The sequence below is a fragment of the Macaca nemestrina genome, chromosome 17, assembly GCF_043159975.1.
Source record: "Macaca nemestrina isolate mMacNem1 chromosome 17, mMacNem.hap1, whole genome shotgun sequence".
Classification (NCBI taxonomy): Eukaryota; Metazoa; Chordata; class Mammalia; order Primates; family Cercopithecidae; genus Macaca; species Macaca nemestrina.
Window position 1 is genome coordinate 8,631,747 of NC_092141.1, and position 19,633 is coordinate 8,651,379.

The 19,633-nt window shown below is 41.6% G+C and overlaps 1 protein-coding gene across 4 annotated transcripts in view; it reads left to right on the forward strand.

The window, feature by feature from the left end:
- Window positions 1-19,633, forward strand: part of LOC105474089 (nudE neurodevelopment protein 1 like 1) — a 56,894-nt gene that overhangs the window by 20,165 nt on the left and 17,096 nt on the right. For 2 of the 4 annotated variants that reach the window (XM_071082341.1, XM_071082338.1), the window contains exons 1-6: window positions 2,923-3,084; window positions 11,708-11,805; window positions 13,469-13,622; window positions 14,494-14,642; window positions 16,285-16,421; window positions 18,439-18,612. In XM_071082341.1, the coding sequence (XP_070938442.1) occupies window positions 11,720-11,805; window positions 13,469-13,622; window positions 14,494-14,642; window positions 16,285-16,421; window positions 18,439-18,612 (700 nt within the window). In that variant the 5' untranslated portion in view covers window positions 2,923-3,084; window positions 11,708-11,719. Of the gene's footprint in view, window positions 1-2,922; window positions 3,085-3,905; window positions 3,928-11,707; window positions 11,806-13,468; window positions 13,623-14,493; window positions 14,643-16,284; window positions 16,422-18,438; window positions 18,613-19,633 lie in introns of those variants that run through there. The other 2 variants (XM_071082340.1, XM_071082339.1) reach the window with 2 other exon arrangements.

Consider the following 19,633-nt stretch of genomic DNA (forward strand, 5'->3'; position numbering starts at 1 on the left):
GGATTCATCTTCAACATTGTCATGTTTCTTCTTAAAATGGATTATCCATTTGTAAACTGCTGATTTCTTTTGGGGCATTGTCCTTATAAACTTTTATAAAGCACCAATGAGTCCACCATTTTTCCACCTGGCCTTCACCATAAATTTAATATTTTTTATTGCTTCAATTTTGTAGAATACATGTTCATATAGGGACTCTCTTCAAACTGATTTCTTTTCCTGGTGCTTCAAGCTAGATCCTGTTCAGACATGTTATAGCAAGTTAGAACAAATTTATTTTGGTGCCAACATTTATTTTATTTTTTTTTAGAGACAGGTGTCTCACTATGCTGCCCAGGCTGGTCTCGAACTCCTGGGCTCAAGTGATCTGCCTATCTCAACCTCCCAAAGTGCTAGGATTACAGGTATGGGCCACCATGCTTGGCCTTGTGCAAAAAAAAAAAAAAAAAAAAAAAAAAAAGAAATCCATGCATAGAATATGCATATTATTTATAATATTATTCATAATAGGCATATGTAATATGTTACCCTTCCCACAAACCCCATTAATCCCTTCTCTGATCTTTATTTATTTGGGTACCTCTTACAATCCATCTTGCATTGTTCATGTTTATGTCCATCTCCTTCAAAAGTATAAACTGGGCCTCCTAGACTCACTTTGCTTTCACCTTGAGGCATGTCTTACACATTATTTTTGTGTCCATACCCACAAATCCAATCCTAAAAGCACTGAAATTGGAAAGGATTACATTGTGTCCAGCATGGAGGCTGGCGCCTGTAATCCCAGGACTTTGGGGAACTGAGGTGGGAAGATTGCCTGAAGTTAGTTCTTTTTTGTTTTGTTTGTTTTTGGACAGAGTCTCACTCTGTCACCCAGGCTGGAGTGCAGTAGTGCTCACTGCAACCTCCGCCTCCTGGGTTCAAATGATTCTCCTGCCTCAGCCTCCACAGTAGCTAGGATTACAGGTGCCTGCCACCATGCCTGGCTAATTTTTGTACTTTTAGTAGAGACAGGGTTTCACCCTGTTGGCCAGGCTGGTCTCGAACTCTTGACCTCAGGTGATTTGCCCGCCTTGGCTTCCCAAAGTGCTGCAGTGCCTGGCGGAAGTCAGGAGTTCTTGACCAGCCTGGGCAACATAGTAGACCCCGTCTCTAAAAAAGAAAAGAAAGGATTACTTTGTACATTATACAGCAAAAGTTCTTAAAATTGTTTTTAAAATGTATCTCTTCCTTTAGGTTTCCACTCTCTATGTAAATAGCCTATCCCTCTTTCCCTCCTTTTTGAACTAGTATCCCCTCCAGCGTGCTTCCAGGTCCACTAGGGAATACACACGCGCACATACACACACACATACGTGTGTATTTATATACTAAAATATATATAAACATTAATAATGCAAGATGGGGCAGGGTGCGGTGTCTCACGCCTGTAATCCCAAAACTTGGGAGGCCGAGGCAGGCGGATCAGGAGTTCGAGAGCAGCCTGGCCAACATGGTGAAACCCCGTCTCTACTAAAAATATACTAAAAATACAAAAATTAGCCGGGCGTGGTGGCAGGTGCCTGTAATCTCAACTACTTGGGAGGCTGAGGCAGGAGATTCGCTTGAACCTGGGAGGCAGTGAGCTGAGATCGCACTGCTGCACTCCAGCCTGGGCAACAAGAGCAAAATTCCGTTTCAAAAAAAAAAAGCAAAATGGATTGTAAGAGGTATATATCTAATATATAATGTATATACTATAATGTATATAGTATATATTATATAATATATAATTGTATAATATATTACATATTATAATATATAATATACAGCAAAGTTCTTAAAATTGTTTTTAAAATGTATCTCTTATATAATATATAATATATAAAATTATATATAATATATAAATTTGTGAAATTATAAATTTGTGAAATTATATATTATATATCTATAATATATAATAATGTATATTATATATTATATAAAATATATAATATATAATATATATTTTATAGATATATATGTTATATATTATATAAAATATGTTATATATATTTTATAAAATATATAATATATATTATTATATATATATATAAATGTAGGACTCCATTTCTTAGGGGCCTTGGAGGGGAGAAAGTCACACCCATACACACATGTACACGCATGTATACAAAAATGAATATATGCTCAGATATATACAATATATAAATATATATATACAATATATAAATATATATATACAATATATAAATATATTTATATATACAATATATAAATATATTTATATATACAATATATAAATATATTTATATATACAATATATAAATGGGCAAATATAAAATCCCCTTGGAGCCAACGAATCCATTCATTCATCAAATATTTGAGCGTCCACTTTGCCTAGAACCAAGTTATCTGTTGGGATGAGCAAGGCATAAAAGGTTCTAGCTCTCATAGAACTTAGAATTCTACTGGAGGAAGATGAGAACAAATACAAAATGTAAGCAGTGCAAGTGCTGTAAAAACAACACAGAGCTTTGTGGCAGTGATGCTTAGAATGCCCCTGGTGTTCCATTGGGTGTTCGGGCAGGGGGAATGGACTCGGAGGTGAACTATGAGCCGAGATTCGTTTTATAAACGGGAACACTGACACATGGACACTTGAAGGCCTTGGTGGCCGGAAAACTGAAGGCACGTTCCCATCCGTCTTGGAACCACTCTCCCGAATAGCAGTTTCAAGGAGCTGCTGAAGCCATAACCAGCCGGTCCCAGAGTCCAAGAACGCCTGCGCAAAAGGACGCCGTCAGCTTGACGTCAGCGCGCCGGGCTCTGGCCCGCCCCCTGTGACACCAGCCCCGCCCCACCCCGCCCCGCCCACCCGCGGGCTGCCGCGCATGCTCCGAGCCCCGCCCCCGTGCGTCACAGAATGGCCTCGGACACCCAGGCAGTCCCTGACGTGTCGGGGAGGAGCCGGGCGCGGAGGTACGCGGAGTGGAGCTCGGGGCTGCGGAGGGGAGCTGAGCCGAGCGGCTGGGCGGGCCTGGCCAGGCCAGCGGAGCGGAGACGTGGGTCGAGCGGCGGCGAACATGCGCTTTTGACACATTGGAGGTGAGCCTGCACCGCGGGACCTCTCCCTAAGGGGCTGCGCTGGGCCGGCGGCGCCGAGGCCTGCCCTTGGGGAGCCTTCCCGGCCCGGGGCCGTGTCTGAGGCTCCGCCGGGGCGGGCCGGGCTAGGCCGGCTTCTGGGGCGGCCAGCCCGGGGACAACTGTTCCAACCGCTCTAACTGTCCCCTCCCTTCCCTGGTCCGACGTGTGGTCCCCCCAGGGGCGCCTGCAAGGGAACGATCCCTGTGGCCTCCGGAGGATGTGCCCCGTTCCAGGTGGGGTGAGGGCTGGCGGTGACGGAGGCCGGGACGTGGCACCGTGGGCTGGGGCGCTGGCGGCGCAAGGAGTGGCCCAGTCGGAGGTGGCAGCGGCGCGCCCAGCCCGCCTCCTCCTACCCCCTCCCTGAAATTCCTTCATTTGCGAGGGTGTCTTGAAGCGGGGTTGCATTTCGATCTCTCAGTGCGTCTCTCCCATGGGGGGCGAGAGCGCGAGCAGCCCACGTTGGGCTCGGATTGGCATTCCCCTGACTCCCGCCCAGAACTGCTAATCATCCTCCCCTTGGAGTTCGGGAAAGTGTCACGAACGGGCTCGGGTTACCTGTGCTCGACTCTTTTCGAGCTGTAAGCCACGAGATGACCCTTTAAGTTTTGCAAAGCAGGTGAAAGTTCTATCCCTACTAATTATTACGTTCTATTTACGTAGCACCTTTACACGCTTCAGAACTCTCTTCCTATCTCTTTCAAACCGCATCACCTTGTGGTTGCAGCTGATTATGTTATCGCCATTTCGATGGAGAAATGGAGCTGGGATGGGGGTAATTGATTTATACTTAGGTTCAATCAACTGGTGAGTGGCTTAGCTTGGATAATAATTTACATTTCTAGGCTCGGAGTTCTGGTTTCTTTTCGTGGGATTTTTATACCCTTCTCAGCTAGAAAACAAGGCAGAAAATGTGACTTGCCAAAGGTATGCCAGAAGCTGGTTGATTACTTACTCAATTATTTTTGAGCAAACTCACCTAGGATAAAAACTGCTGCTCAGTCATGAGAAAAATCTTACTGTGAAGCTTGTTCAGGAGTTGCTGGTTAACATTGTGTCAGCTAAACTGTGTTGCTCTTAATGTGCTTAAAAGACAGGGTAATGTCTTTGCTAAATCATGAAGTTGATGGGCACAATGCAGCGTTAAGTCATGGCCTGAAGAGAAGTAAAGGGGAACCAAGTGAAGTATCTCTTCTAAATTATTATTAAAATTATTGTTATTTAAAATTAGAGTGCATGAGAAACAAAACCTTTGGCCAGCCCTGGTTAGAGGTTGACTTGATCCAGATGGAAGTTGTTAAATCTTCTGAAACTGTAGTTGTTTTGATTTTTTTTAAATTAGATAGATTGAAGTTGGATAAGGAGCTTAAAATAAGTAGGAACCTTAGTAAAACTTAGATCCTGCTTTCATGAGATCTGCAAAACAACTTATTTTCATTGTAAACCATGCTGAGATAAATTTGGTTACTAAAGCTTAAAATTACTTCTGACGTAAGTTTCTGAGCACTCCATAAAGTAGAAAAAGAAGTCTGATAGAATCAAAGAGAGACCATGTTTATGATCAACTTCGAAGAGTTAAAAATTCTGTAAATGTCACCTTTGAGAGCAGTAGAATTTCGGTAAAAAGGCATGTATTACCAACATACCAACATGTAATTACTCCAGCGTCATTAGTCCATCTTAGAACTGTTAACCAGAAACAATATTGAAAATAGATTTTCTTACCATTATGCAAAGAGTAATTTCCTTGTAAATAAAAGGCATTTTGGACAGGCTGTTTGCAATTCAAACGAGTTGATTGTTGCTAGGTTTCTGAAGGTCATACATTGTATGATAATGCTTTCCGTAAAAATTGTCATGCTTTTGAGACTCTGTCCATATTGAGACCTGATATTAAATAAAGATGGGGTGGGGGTGGGCAGAGAATAATAATTTTTTTTTTTTTTTTTTTGATGGAATCTCCCTCTGCCGCCCAGGCTGAAGTGCAGTGGCACGATCTCGGCTCACTGCAACCTCCACCTCCCAGGTTCAAGCGATTGTCTTGCTCAGTCTCCTGAGTAGCTGGGATTACAGGTGCGTGCCATCATGCCCTGCCAGTTTTTGTATTTTTAATAGAGACAGGGTTTCACCATGTTGGTCAGGCTGGTCTCGAACTCCTCACCTCGTGATCTGCCCGCCTCAGCCTCCCAAAGTGCTAGGATTACAGGCATGAGCCACCGCGCCCTGCCAATAATACATAATTATCTATCTTCATTCTAGCTTCAGAAAATTGTGGATGTACCATTAGAGCATTGTTTTAGCAATGTGTTTTCTATATTGGCTAACTTTCTATAGCGTGAAAATCTCTAATTATATAGTTTCAAATAACAGTGAACACATCCTCCCAGTGTAACTTGAAGCAAACTGAACAGACTGTAACACAGTCCCTGAAACTGTTATTTGAGTATCTGCAGTGGTAGCAAATTTTATTATTTGTAAATAATCTGATTTTTGTTTTCATTTTTTTGGAGACAGGGTCTCATTTTTGTCACCCAGGCTGGAGTGCAATGGAACGATTACGGCTTACTGCAGCCTGAACTTCCCTAACTCAAGCGATCCTCCCATCTCAGTCTCACGAGTAGCTGGGACCACAGGTGCATGCCACCACACCCAGCTCATTTTTGTATTTTTGTTAGAGACAGGGTTTCAGCATGTTGTCCAGGCTGGCTTGAACTTCTCTGCTCAAGTGACATTCCCACCTCAGCCTCCCAAGTGCTGGGATCATATGCGTGAGCCACCATGCCTGGCCGGAATCTGATTTTTAAAACGAGTAAATCTGATGGGTGAAAGTAGGGCGATAGAGCTGGATCATACCTGTTAGGAAGCAATAAAGATGAGGTGTGACCACAAAGTAAGAAGGTTTGCTTTTTTTTTTTTCTTTTATTTGAGATGGAGTCTTGCCCTGTTGCCCAGGCTGGAGTGCAGTGGCGCAGTCTCAGCTCACTGCAACCGCCTCCTCCCGGATTCAAGTGTTTCTCCTGCCTCAGCCTCCTGAGTAGCTGGGATTACAGGTGCCTGCCACTATACCCAGCTAATTTTTTTTTTTTTCCATATTTTCAGTAGAGACGAGGTTTCACCATGTTGGCCAGGCTGGTCTCGAACTCCTAACCTCAAGTGATCCGCCTGCCTCAGCCTCCCAAAGTGCTGGGATTATCGGCATGAGCCACTGCGCCTGGCTTGCTTTGTTCGCCTGCTTTGTTCTTAATGTGGCTCATAAAGGGTGTTCAAAAAAAGTTTTGGAAATGTTTTTCAGCAATGGTGATATCACTGGACTATGCATATAGCTTCTCGAAATGATCAATTTTAAATAATCATCTGCATGTTTTAAATTTTGAAGCCTGTTTACTTTGTGGTCATACTTGAAAGGTCTGCTATTGAACTACCAATTTTTATTTTTTTAAATTTTTTAAATTTTAATTTTTTCTTTTTTGAGACAGAGTCTCGCTTTTGTCGCCCAGGCTGGAGCGCAGTGGCACAATCTCGGCTCACTGCAAGCTCTGCCTCCCGGGTTCACGCCATTCTCCTGCCTCAGCCTCCCTAGTAGCTGGGACCACAGGTGCCTGCCACCACACCTGGCTAATTTTTTTTTGTATTTTTAGTAGAAACGGGGTTTCACCATGTTAGCTAGGATGGTCTTGATCTCCTGACCTTGTGATCCACCCGCCTTGGCCTCCCACAGTGCTGGGATAACAGGTGTGAGCCACCGCACCTGGCCTGAACTACCAATTTTTAATAACTTATTGAACATTTATGTTTTTACTATGTGCCAGGTTCTGTCCTAAGTACTTTACAAATATTAGCTCACTTCATAACCTCATTTTAATGATTATCCCCATTTTACAGGTGAGGAAATGGGGCACTGAGTAATTAAGTAACCTGCCCAAAGTCACCCAAGTAGTGAGTAGATGCATCAGTAGCAAATCAGAACTTCCAGGTATGATTTCAAACTTGGGCAGTTTGGCTTCAGGGTCTGGGCTCTTAACCACTATGCTATGCTGCTGCAATGACTTATTCTTGGTTAAATGTTTTACGTTGGTTTGATCTGGAAGAGCTGATGGTCCTTTTAGTAAATGATATCCAACATAGGTTATAATACTGTTAGAGGGGCCAATAAGCAGGTTGTGAAAATAGCCTGTTGATTAGAAAATTATGGTCAACATTCAATTCACATAAGATTCAGCAAGAAAATAAAGAATGTGGCTGGGCATGGTGGCTCACGCCTGTAATCCCAGCACTTTGGGAGGTCAAGAAGGGCAGATCATGAGGTCAGGAGTTTGAGACTAGCCCGGCCAACATGGTGAAACCCCATCTCTACTAAAAATACAAAAATTAGCCAGGTGTGGTGGTGTGTGCCTGTAATCCCAGCTACTTAGGAGGCTGAAGCAGGAGAATTGCTTGAATCCGGGAGTCGGAGGTTGCAGTGAACTGGAATTCCGCCACTGCACTCCAGTCTGGGCAACAGAGTGAGACTCCGTCTCAAAAAAAAAAAAAAAAAAAAAAAAAAGAAATAAAGAATGAGTGTGAAGTAAAATAATTTTGCTAGTATTATTTGACACTGAATGTAAGTAGTTGGACAAAGAGGATGCAAGGGCCAGGAATTGATTCTCAAAAAGTTTCATGCAAAAGGCTATTTAAAACCTGAGTTATCAGGGGACACTCATGGAAAAGTTGGTGTTGTATTAGGAATATGTCCCCGTTCAAGAACCAAAAGTCAGAGACAAATGGATACTCGCAGTACATCCAGAGGGGTAAACAATGCTATTCCTCAGGGATCACTACTTAAGTGCCCTTCAAAGCATTAGCTGCTGGTAGGTGCTCTGATACTATATAAATGGGTCAAAACCGACAAAAAATACCCCCACACGGAAATGATTTGAAGTGGACTCCTGAATAACATTTATAGATTCAAAACAATCCAAACTCTTTTTGTGGAAGAATTGGCTCCACATTTAAACACCTTCAAATAAATGATCGATGCCAAGGAAGGTATCTAACAGTCACTAGGAACTTTCCTAATGATACCGGTTCACGGGCCACACTATTGGCAATATCATCAAATGCTGCACAGTAACAGAAAGAGTACTGAAAACTCAAAATAAAAGTGATCCGGCCAGTCAATCAAATGTTCAGTACAGAAGCAGCACTAGGCACTCAGCCCCAGAAAGGCAGATAGGTAATCTAGGGGCAATACAAAGCATGACAAAATATTTCAGGGACTGAGATGGCTGCCAAATCATTATAAGCTAAAAAGGCAAGAAGTAATCATTTTGGGAAGATCAAGGCTGACAGGTATTATCATCAAAGGCTACAAAACCAGAGGGGGCATAAAAAAGGGGAATACAATTTTGTTCACCAAATCCTGGAACCTTCCAAGAGAGCAGCACATGGGACTTAGGGCAAAGCTAAGACCAAAAACAGGAAGTTCATCAATGGCTACACAGTTATGGAACTTATCCCAGTTGCTTCAAATAAGATAAAATCAATACATTACCAATTTTAGAATTGAAATCATTAACTTACAAAATGCTTTATATGAGGATCAGGACTTTCTTGTGTTGCTTTTTTTATTTTCCCGAGCTTGTAAATTGCTCTTTTTCTTAGTGACAGTAGAGTAACACGTCTTCACCACAACCTCAAATATATCTAGGTTTTTCCTCGCGCTCTATGCTATCTGTTCTGTGGGATTCCTTATTTTTGTTGGTGTTGTCCATCTGTCTGAAGCATTCTATGGGCCTGATGGACTGGCTTCATCCTGGGACTTCTCATTGCAGCACTAGGTTGGAGCCTGTCTTTCCTGCATCCCGTGCTGTCCAGGTCATGGTTTTCTCCCTTCTTTTGTACTTGTCTCAGGAAGTGTGTAGGAGGTAGCCCTGCTGACTTTTTTTTTTTTTTTTTTTTAAGTCTTTGTCTAGTACCTCCTGAGTTCTGTATAAGAAAAAATCTCATTTCCTGAATTGTCTGTTTCCTCTCAGTAGGTCCTAAAATTTTCTTATTCATGCTACTGGGTTTTCTTATTTGTCAGATGGCTCTTGGTTGTCCGTTTGTATTTCAGGGCCGGATGATGATGATTTGAGGTAGCTAGTGTGCAGTGATTATCTCTAAGGTTCTTCCCAGAAATCCCATCAGCTCCCTGTTCTTCGATGTGGAGCCTGTGCTGAGCCTATGTCAGTGACTGAATGTGGCTGCCCGTGTATCAGATTAATACTTTTGTCTAACTGATAATGAAGGATTTTCTCATATTGATTTAATATATGGTGGTACATTGTGAGGTGGAAGTAAACTACCCACACGTCTTTTTGCTTACTCCATTCCTGAAGCAGGAATTCAGATGTTAATAAAGTGGTACTTTGAAAGTCAAGAGGGAATATTGGAAGGATGATTATGAATCAGTTCAGATTTTTATTTATTTATTTATTTATGTATTTATTTATTTTAGAGACCAGGTCTTGCTGTGTTACCCAGGCTGGAGTGCAGTGGCACAGTCATGGCTCACTGCAGCCTCAAAATCATGGCTTATTGCAGCCTCACTGCTTCTGGGCTCAAGCAGTCCTCCTGCCTCAGCCTCCCAATGTGTTGGGATTATAGGCATGAGCCACCGTGCCCAGCCTCAATTCAAATAATTTATTGAACTTCCACTGTGCTCTGTGTTTGATGACGCAGAGAGATTTAACTGTTCATTCTTTTAAAAATAATTTTCTTTTTTTTTTTTTTGCTAAACCTTCCTGAGTGGCTTGTGCTAGATAAACTCGAAGTTCTCTGCATCTCCAGGTTTTTATTAATTAATTAATTTATTTTTTTTTTGAGACGGAGTCTCGCTCTGTCGCCCAGGCTGGAGTGCAGTGGCCGGATCTCAGCTCACTGCAAGCTCCGCCTCCGGGGTTCACGCCATTCTCCTGCCTCAGCCTCCCGAGTAGCTGGGACTACAGGCGCCCGCCACCTCGCCCGGCTAGTTTTTTGTAATTTTTTTTTTTTTTAGTAGAGACGGGGTTTCACCGTGTTAGCCAGGATAGTCTCGATCTCCTGACCTCGTGATCCACCCATCTCGGCCTCCCAAAGTGCTGGGATTACAGGCTTGAGCCACCGCGCCCGGCCAATTTACTTTTTTTTTTTTTTTTTTTTGAGATGGAGTCTTGCTGTGTCACCCAGGCTGGAGTGCAGTGGCGTAATCTTGGCTCACTGCAAGCTCCGCCTCCTGGGTTCACGCCATTCTCTTGCCTCAGCCTCTTGAGTAGCTAGGACTACAGGCACCTGCCACCACGCCCGGCTAATGTTTTGTATTTTTAGTAGAGACGGGGTTTCACCATGTTAGCCAGGATGGTCTCGAATTCCTGACCTCGTGATCCGCCTGCCTCGGCCTCCCAAAGTGCTGGGATTATAGGCGTGAGCCACCGCACCTGGCCTATTAATTTACTTTGAAAGCTGGTCTTGAGTTCTTGCTGCCTAGTATGGAATAGGTTGAATCAATTATGGTTTAATTCAGTAAATATTGAGTATCCAGTATTGTGCAGGCATTGGGCTGAAACGGAAATAAGTAAGCCAGCCTAACAGGCAACACAAAGGTGTAAGCAAACACATTGCTCTGTGGTAATTGTATCAGTGAAAGCATGTGTAGGGTACAGAGGTAGCAAAGAATGCAAGAGATTTTAATGCTGTCCAATTGAGGGCAAGAAAACCTCTCTGGAAAATATGACAATTAGGTTTTAAGGATAAATAGAAGTTTTCCTATTTAGGGGAGCCACTCCAGGTAGAGAAAACCTGGAGTAGCTTTCCAGACCTGAAAGAGCATGGTGTGTTAAGACAGTTTCGAACAGTACTGCCGGAATATCGAGTGGGATGTGTGGGGAGGAGCTGCTAGGAGATGGTAGGCATGCCTCTAGAGTGGGCCTGGCGATCAGTTGGGAGTTTTAAGTAGCCAGTCCAAATGTAAGTTAATTAAATTGCTTTTTTCCCCCTCTCTGAATGCCTTGGGAGAAGAACCAGGATGAAAGAGAGATCATTGAAGTTGGAGATGAGTGGACATTTGGAAGGAAGCTTTGGAAGTTTTTAGAAATTTGATAATAGTAAATCATTGGGAATGTGGTGCCTGCTTTTCTAGTAGGGTCACCTGGTATCAAATGTTCCAAGCAGATATTTTGAAGCAATTGTACCCCTGGGAAGGGCATGCATGCGGCAGCAGCATCTCTGACAATAAGCTTGTTTCTGTCTCCTGATTCCCGGAAGACCACGTGGCCTTAAACCGACGCTGCACCTCTGTGCAGGGTGATTCTGTGGGCCCAAGTCACCCAGCACCTATGCTGCAACTGATAGTGCCTCCTGTCGCTTTGTATCAAAGGACCTTTGTCATGATCTCATTCACAATACTAGCGGTCCCTGAGAGTGGAGCAGTGAAGTGATTGACGTGCCTGAGTTGGAAGAGAGTTAGCCACTGGATCGCTCATGTTTTACTCCCTCCAGAATGCTGCAGTTCAGTGTTGTCCCAGATTTTATGCTTTTGCTTAGATTTCTCTGTTCTCTAATTTGTTAACAGTTTGTCTTTAATATTTCACAGGCTTTCTTGATCATGGATGGTGAAGATATACCAGATTTTTCAAGTTTAAAGGAGGAAACTGCTTATTGGAAGGAACTTTCCTTGAAGTATAAGCAAAGGTAATGTCGGAAAGCACAGTAAAAGTAGGGGAGGGCATTTGGAATACACCATGTCTTGTTTGTGCATTTTTCTTTTTAACATAAAGCTAAATTTAGAATTGCAGATTTAGGATTCTAGGATTGAGATTCTAGAAACAGTCACCACATGGGTTGTATTTAAATAGTGTAAACATGCCATAAGTCTTTATATTGTTCAAATTATTAAAATAGTAGGAAAACTGTCATTATGATTTCTTCCGGTCGTTTGCCTCCTTTAAGCTTTGTAGACTGGGCCCTCTTTGGTCTGCTTTGGGTGCACTGATTCTGCCTCATCATTTTGGTCGTTTGGAAATTCTGATAAACTGTCTAGGGCTCCATAGAACAGACTTTACGTGCTCCTCAGGCAAGCATGATCAATGTCTGGAGCCAGCAGAGCTTTGAGGGAGCGGGTGGAGCTTCAGGGGTATGGAACGTTTTATAAAATTTCAATTATTTGGTTGGAAGAACTTTTAGGTAACAACCTTTTAAGCACCAAAACTTGTCTCAAATTTCTTTTTTAAAAATGGGATCTTTCTAAATAAAATATTGATACATTTTCCTATTTTGGTTAACAGAGTTTACTAAGTCTTATCAAACCTTTACTGCCCTTTCATTACTGTCACCGAAGTCAGTTATTCTATTGTGCCAGTGGATATGAAAGGTGTGTATCTGTGGCAGGGTTCTTAATGTTTTTCTGTGTCATAGATGTCTTAATAGGCTAGGGTAGCCTATGGACCCCTCAGCATAATATTTTTAAATGCATAGAATAATAGAGTTACAAAGAAAATCAATTATATTGAAAAAAGTTATCTAAATATTAAACTACTTTATGGCATAGTAATATGTACTTCTGTATTAATGCATTAAATAAAAAAGATACAGAAGTGAATGTAATAACTACCTAATTTTGAAATAGTCATGAAAATAAATGTATTTAGAGATATATGCAACGATTCTATGGTGATGTGAAAATATCTGTGGTTTCTGTTGAATATGGTAGAAGGAAATGCCAAATTTGTTACTTAAATGAAAGCAAAAATGCATTTTTCTCGCATCTGAGTTCTGTGGTGGAAGAAGCTAGTGGTATTGAGCCATGTAGCCTTACTTTTCTTAAATATTGTAGTCACTAACTTGTGGCTCCTTTTTGGGCTTGTCATCTTCATTGAACCCTGAATATATACAGTAAGAGATGCAAAACAGATTGTCTTTAGTATGTTTTATGAGAGCATTAACATTCAAGCAAAAATTATCGAATTGCTGGCCGGGCGCGGTGGCTCAAGCCTGTAATCCCAGCACTTTGGGAGGCCGAGACGGGCGGATCACGAGGTCAGGAGATCGAGACCATCCTGGGTAACACAGTGAAACCCCGTCTCTACTAAAAATACAAAAACTTAGCCGGGCGAGGTGGCAGGCGCCTGTAGTCCCAGCTACTCTGGAGGCTGAGGCAGGAGAATGGCGTGAACCCGGGAGGCGGAGCTTGCAGTGAGCTGAGATCCGGCCACTGCACTCCAGCCTGGGTGACAGAGCGAGACTCCATCTCAAAAAAAAAAAAAAAAAAAAATTACCGAATTGCTATAGAATCACCTCCAAGACGATCCTTGTGGTTCCTAGTGTAACTCATCTTTCCCACTTTGTTTCTGATTAGCTTCCAGGAAGCTCGGGATGAGCTAGTTGAATTCCAGGAAGGAAGCAGAGAATTAGAAGCAGAGTTGGAGGCACAATTAGTACAGGCTGAACAAAGAAATAGAGACTTGCAGGCTGATAACCAAAGACTGAAATATGAAGTGGAAGCATTAAAGGTAACTGCAGCAGTAGACGCTGGTGTCTAATGTGTTGGATTTTATTAAAATAAGAAATGTGTTTTTCAGGTGCTTAAGAGAGGCAGGTGACAAAAAATAGTTTGGAAAAAAGGCTTAAAGTGAATTTTTGAATAAAATGTTTTCTTTCATGGAACCAGGGGAAAAGGTGGTTTAGAGTTTAGGAGTTCACTTAGAAACTTTGTAGCTGTCACTTTTCTAGCTATAATGTTCCTAGCTATATTATTATAGTTCCTATAATTTTCAAAAGCTACCTGATTATTTGTTTTGACAGATAGATTGCATCATTCTGCTGTATGTTTATAATTATATTGATAGGGAATGTGCATTTATTTCATTATTGTTCACAGCCCTTTCAGTTTTGGAGTTTAGTTTGGGTTAAAAATTTCCCTTCTAAAAGGAATTTTCAGGAGCAAAAGGATTAACTCCTTTCTCTGCCCTTCACCATCTACTGTAGCCACGTGCTTGAGGGTGTTCAGTGTCTGGGCAGTGGGTGGGTTTGGGGAAGGTTGGGTGGGCAGGGAAAAGGTAGGGAATTTGAACTCTGTGCTTATCCTGGGCCGCATTTAGCCTGAAAACCCAGAGGTTTCTTCAACAAGTTTGGGGATTTTCAGGCAAGGGCTTTTTATATTACTTCTTTTCAGAGAGGTTGTTACTGGGTTTCTTTCTGAGAGGAGAATGGTTGACAGAATTTACCACGAGTTTAGGTACTTAGAATGAATGTGTCATTTAGTTGTTTAAGAGTGTGGGTAAATTCCTCAGGTTCCCCCCCCACCCTTTTAACTTGAGTTACCTCTTTATTAAAGAGGACTGTATATTAATGACATGTACTTTCCTATACTGATGCCTTCAGGAGAAGCTAGAGCATCAATATGCACAGAGCTATAAGCAGGTCTCAGTGTTAGAAGATGATTTAAGTCAGACTCGGGCCATTAAGGAGCAGTTGCATAAGTATGTGAGAGAGCTGGAGCAGGCCAACGACGACCTGGAGCGAGCCAAAAGGTAAACGAATGACTGCATTTTGTTAGAAAAAACCACGTTGGTAATTAGTGATTAAAATCTTTATTAGGCTCTTCCCCTAGATCTTAGTCCCAGAACATTTGCGACTGGTGTTTCATGTCACCTGTAACTCATCGGATGGAAAGGAACCCCAAATCCTCATCTCCCAGATAATGCCCTTCAAAGCTTTTCTCTTTCAATTTTTCTTTTTTCCTTCTTTCATATACTATGGTCGATCCTATTGGTTTTGTTTTGTTTTGTTTTTTTTGAGACAGAGTCTCGCATTGTCGCCCAGTCTGGAGTGTGGTGGCATGATCTTGGCTCACTGCAACCTCTGCCTCCCAGGTTCTAGAGATTCTTGTGCCTCAGCCTTCCAAGTAGCTGGAATTATAGGCATGTGCCACCACCACACCCAGCACATTTTTGTATTTTTAGTAGAGATGCAGTTTTGCCATGTTGGCCAGGCTGGTCTTGAATTCCTGGCATCAAGTGATCTGCCCGCCTCGGTCTCCCAAAGTGCTAGGATTATAGGCGTGAGCCACTGCGCCCAGCCTAGGTTTTTTTTTTTTTTTTTTTTTTTTCTTTTTGAACTGTCTCATGCATTCCCCCATCTTCCCTCTGTGCTCTTAACACTTCCTGTAGGTCCTCACATCTTATACCTGGATTCTATAGTTATCTTCTAGCTGATATGTCTTTATATTTCTATTCCTTTTTATTCTCTTTTGTTTTAATACTGACTGATGGGTTTTCTTCAAACGTTGATTTCAGTTCACATTTTCTGAGCAACCTACAGTGGCTTGCTGTCTCTGTTGCCAAACTTTTATGCATCTGTAATTAGTTGTTTCTTAACCATTCCAAACTTAATTCCTATTACTTTATAATTGTTTCCTGATATTTCCTTCCTTAATATTTATCCAGTAAGTCTTAAGTGACTGACATGATGCTAAACTTGCAGATGCGGAGCTAGTCTGGTCACTACCTTTGGGGGTGACAGATATGTACATTCACTATGATGATACCCTAGGTAAAAAAAAGTGGGCAGGCTGCTCCAGGGCATAAAGGAGGCAGCAGCCAGATTGGTTGCGGAGGGCAACCAGTCAGCGGCTGAAGTGAAGTTGAAGTTACAAAGGGACACCCTGTGCAAATGTCTGAGTGGTTGCAGCAAGGAAAGGGAATGGCCTCTGGTCCTTTCGTGACTTAGGTGTGGAAAGTTGGGGTTTTCCTTTTGATTTAGTTCTAGGAAGTCGGTGTGAATAGGCCTTAGGTTCCCTGACTTGGGACTTAATGTTTTAAACAAACTCTTACATATATTACAAGTTTTGAAAAGTTTTCTTTCTGAAAATGTGTAAACTTAATTGTATTGTGTTCAAAACCCAGTGGAGATATAAATAGTGTAACAAACAGCCTTTCCGTAGGGAACATTAAGGAATAGGTGGGAATTTAAGAGAATATATTGCATATATTACCCAAATGGTAGAGACACTAAGTGCCAGCAGTGGTCAAGAAGGGGCAGGATCATCTTCTTTGAATGGGACCAGGCCGGCTAGGTCAGGAAATGTCATGAGATAAACTGACAGTTTCCTTTTGTACTATCTGTTTGCACATGTTATTTATTTAATTCATGTACTCTAATTTTTCTTTTTAGGGCAACAATAGTTTCACTGGAAGACTTTGAACAAAGGCTAAATCAGGCCATTGAACGAAATGCATTTTTAGAAAGTGAACTTGATGAAAAGGAATCTTTGTTGGTCTCTGTACAGAGGTTAAAGGATGAAGCAAGAGGTAAAATTTATAACTTAAAGAATACAATTGACCCTTGAACAATATGGGTTTGAATTGTATGTGTCCACTTATACTCTGATTTTTTTCAACCAAACACGGATTGAAAATACAGTATTCATGCCCTTCAAAACCCTGTATGTGGAGGGCGGGCTTTTCGTATATACGGGCCGACTGTGGGACTTCAGTATGCGCCAATTTTGGTGTAGGTGGGGGTCCCCATGTATACTGAGGGACAACTGTGTTTGTCCTCCCTTACCTTACTGTCCCTATGCCAGAAGAAGCTTAGAGTCAACTTTTTTTTGAGGCATAGTCTCACACTTTCGCCCAGGCTGGAGTGCAATGGTGCAGTCTTGGCTCACTGCAAACTCCGCCTCCCAGGTTCAAACGGTTCTCCTACCTCAGCCTCTTGAGTAGCTAGGATTACAAGTGCCCACCACCACACCCAGCTGATTTTTGTATTTTCAGTAGAGATGGGGTTTCCCTATGTTGGTCAGGCTGGTCTCGAACTCCTGACCTCGTGATCTGGCCACCTTGGCCTCCCAAAGTGCTGGGATTACAGACGTGAGCCACCACGCCTGGCTCCATCTGGCTAGTAAAAAAATTTTTTTTTGTGGAGATGGTCTCAGTATGTTGGTCAGGCTGGTCTTGAATCCTTGGCCTTAAGTGATCCTTCTGGTTCTGTCTCCCAAAATGTTGGGATTATAGGTGTGAGCCACTGTGCCTGGCTTCTTAACCATTTTAAAGTGTACACTCCAGTAGTGTTAAGTATAGTCAAATTGTTGTGTAAACACATTTTTAGAAGTTTTTCATCTTGCAAAACTGAAACTATACCTTTTGAATAGCGACTACCCATTTTCCCTTCCCTTCAGCCCCTGGCAACCACAGTTCTACTTTCTATGATACCTCATGTAAGGGAAATTATACTGTATTTGTGACTGGTTTATTTTACTTAGCATAATGTCCTCAAGGTTAATCCATGTGTAGTATGTGACAAAATTTCCTTCTTTAAGGCTGAATAATATTCCATTGTATGTATTCATTTTCTTTATCTGTTCATCTGTGGGTGGACATCGAGTTGCTCCCATCTCTTGCTATTGCAAATGATGCCGCTGTGAACATGGGTGTGCAAATACCTCTTTGAGATCCTGTTTTGAATTCTTTTGGATACATGCCCAAAAGGGGGATGACTTTGTTCCTTTTTTAACATAAGCAAATATTCTGTAGGTTAAATTGCATAATCGGAAAAGATAACATTAATTTTGGGTTAAAAACTTGATATTGGCTGGGTGTGATGGCTCACGCCTGTAATCCCAGAACTTTGGGAGACTGAGGCTGGCAGATCATTTGAGGTTAGGAGTTCGAGACCAGCCTGACCAACATAGTGAAACCCTGTCTCTACTAAAAATAGAAAAAAAATTAGCCAGGTGTGGTGGTGTGCCCCTGTAATCCCAGTTACTTGGGAGGCTGAGGCAGGAGACTCTCTTCAACCCAGGAGGTGGAGGTTGCAGTGAGCCGAGATTGTGTCACTGCACTGTAGCCTGGGCGACAGAGCAAGAAGAATGACAAATATTTAAACCACTCCGAATACTTTTCTAAAACTAAATATTTCATAGTAATAATAGTTAATGCCAACTCATTTAAAATTACAAAAATGCACTTAGTTGATTTTGCAATAACCCCAAAACTACAGCATTTGAAAATAAAAGCAAATGAGTTGGGAAGAATATTTACTTTTGTGTGAATTGTACTGTGGACTCTGCACTGTTACTTTTTGCATACGAGCATAAGTAATTTCTCTCAGATTGTAACATTTTTAAATTCTAAAAGATCATTTAGACAGTAGTTTTGCCATTTTTATTCCCCCTAGAAATAAAGTTGTTAATAATTAAATAGGAAATTCGTTTTTGAGAAATAGTAATTTAGGAAGAAGATCTTTATGACATTTTAGATGTCACTTTTCTTGATATATTTGCTCCCTCTAGTGAATATTCCTGCCCTTGTTTGGAATATTTTACAGATTTAAGGCAAGAACTAGCAGTTCGGGAAAGACAACAGGAAGTAACTAGAAAGTCGGCTCCTAGCTCTCCAACTCTGGACTGTGAAAAGATGGACTCCGCCGTCCAAGCATCACTCTCTTTGCCAGCTACCCCCGTTGGCAAAGGAACGGAGAACACTTTTCCATCACCGAAAGGTTTGTAATGTCTTTTCTTTTTGAGGCCATGTGTTAGATGATCAGCTTAAGGGGGTTTGTTGCTGAAGGCGGTTGCTAAGGTTTAAAGAGTAATTTTAGTTTAAAAGTTGGTGAAGTCTAGTGCTATGTGAAACAGAAGAAGGAATTGTTTTCCTAGGCCACTCATACATAGGAAACAGTGAAATGATGGCTACATTTAACATGAGATTTTTAAAAGTTAAAGGTTTTTAGGGAAAATTTATTTTTTGATGATAGCAATAGATTTTGTGATTATAGCAGTACGTTTAGGTAGAAAATTTTAAAAACACAGAAAAAAAAAAGAAAATAAAAATCATGTTATCTTACCACTTACAGGCATCCACCATTAACATTTTGAGTTTTTTTTTCTATTGTGTGCTTGTGTGTGTTTGTGCACATCTCTTTGTCACATACAGATTTGGGGATCATATTTAAATACAGTTTTATTTCTTCCTTTTGCCACTTTCCATGTCCTGAGAGACCTGAGGCCTTTCTACATAGAATGTACAGAGAATCATTAAGTTGCCTTTCAGACTCATGTAAGACCAGCTTGGGTAGACATGCCCATTCTGTTACATGCTTCAGGAGCTGCCATTTTCAAAAGCATCATTCGGAGTAATTGATGATTTGCACATACAGAATACTCACATTGCCATCGCCAGTGCGTTTTTTTAAATCCAGATAAGCAGAAAAACCATCTAGTAGCCCCTAGATAGAACCTTACAATAGAATCCTAAAGCTCTCAATTGAGATTTGTTTAGATTTTGCAGCTCGCAGTTCATATTTCGGCTACTCTCATCCCCCCATGCTTTTTTTTTTTCCACCCTATATTGAAGCTGTCATCCCACCCTTTTTAAAATATGGGATTTTATCTTTCAGAATGCTGTGTGGGCAACTAGTACAGTGAGCTCTGTATGTCTGTGCTACTCAGTATATTATCACCAGCCCATGTGGCTATTTAAATGTATATTAAAATGAAATAAAATATAAAATTAAGTTTCTT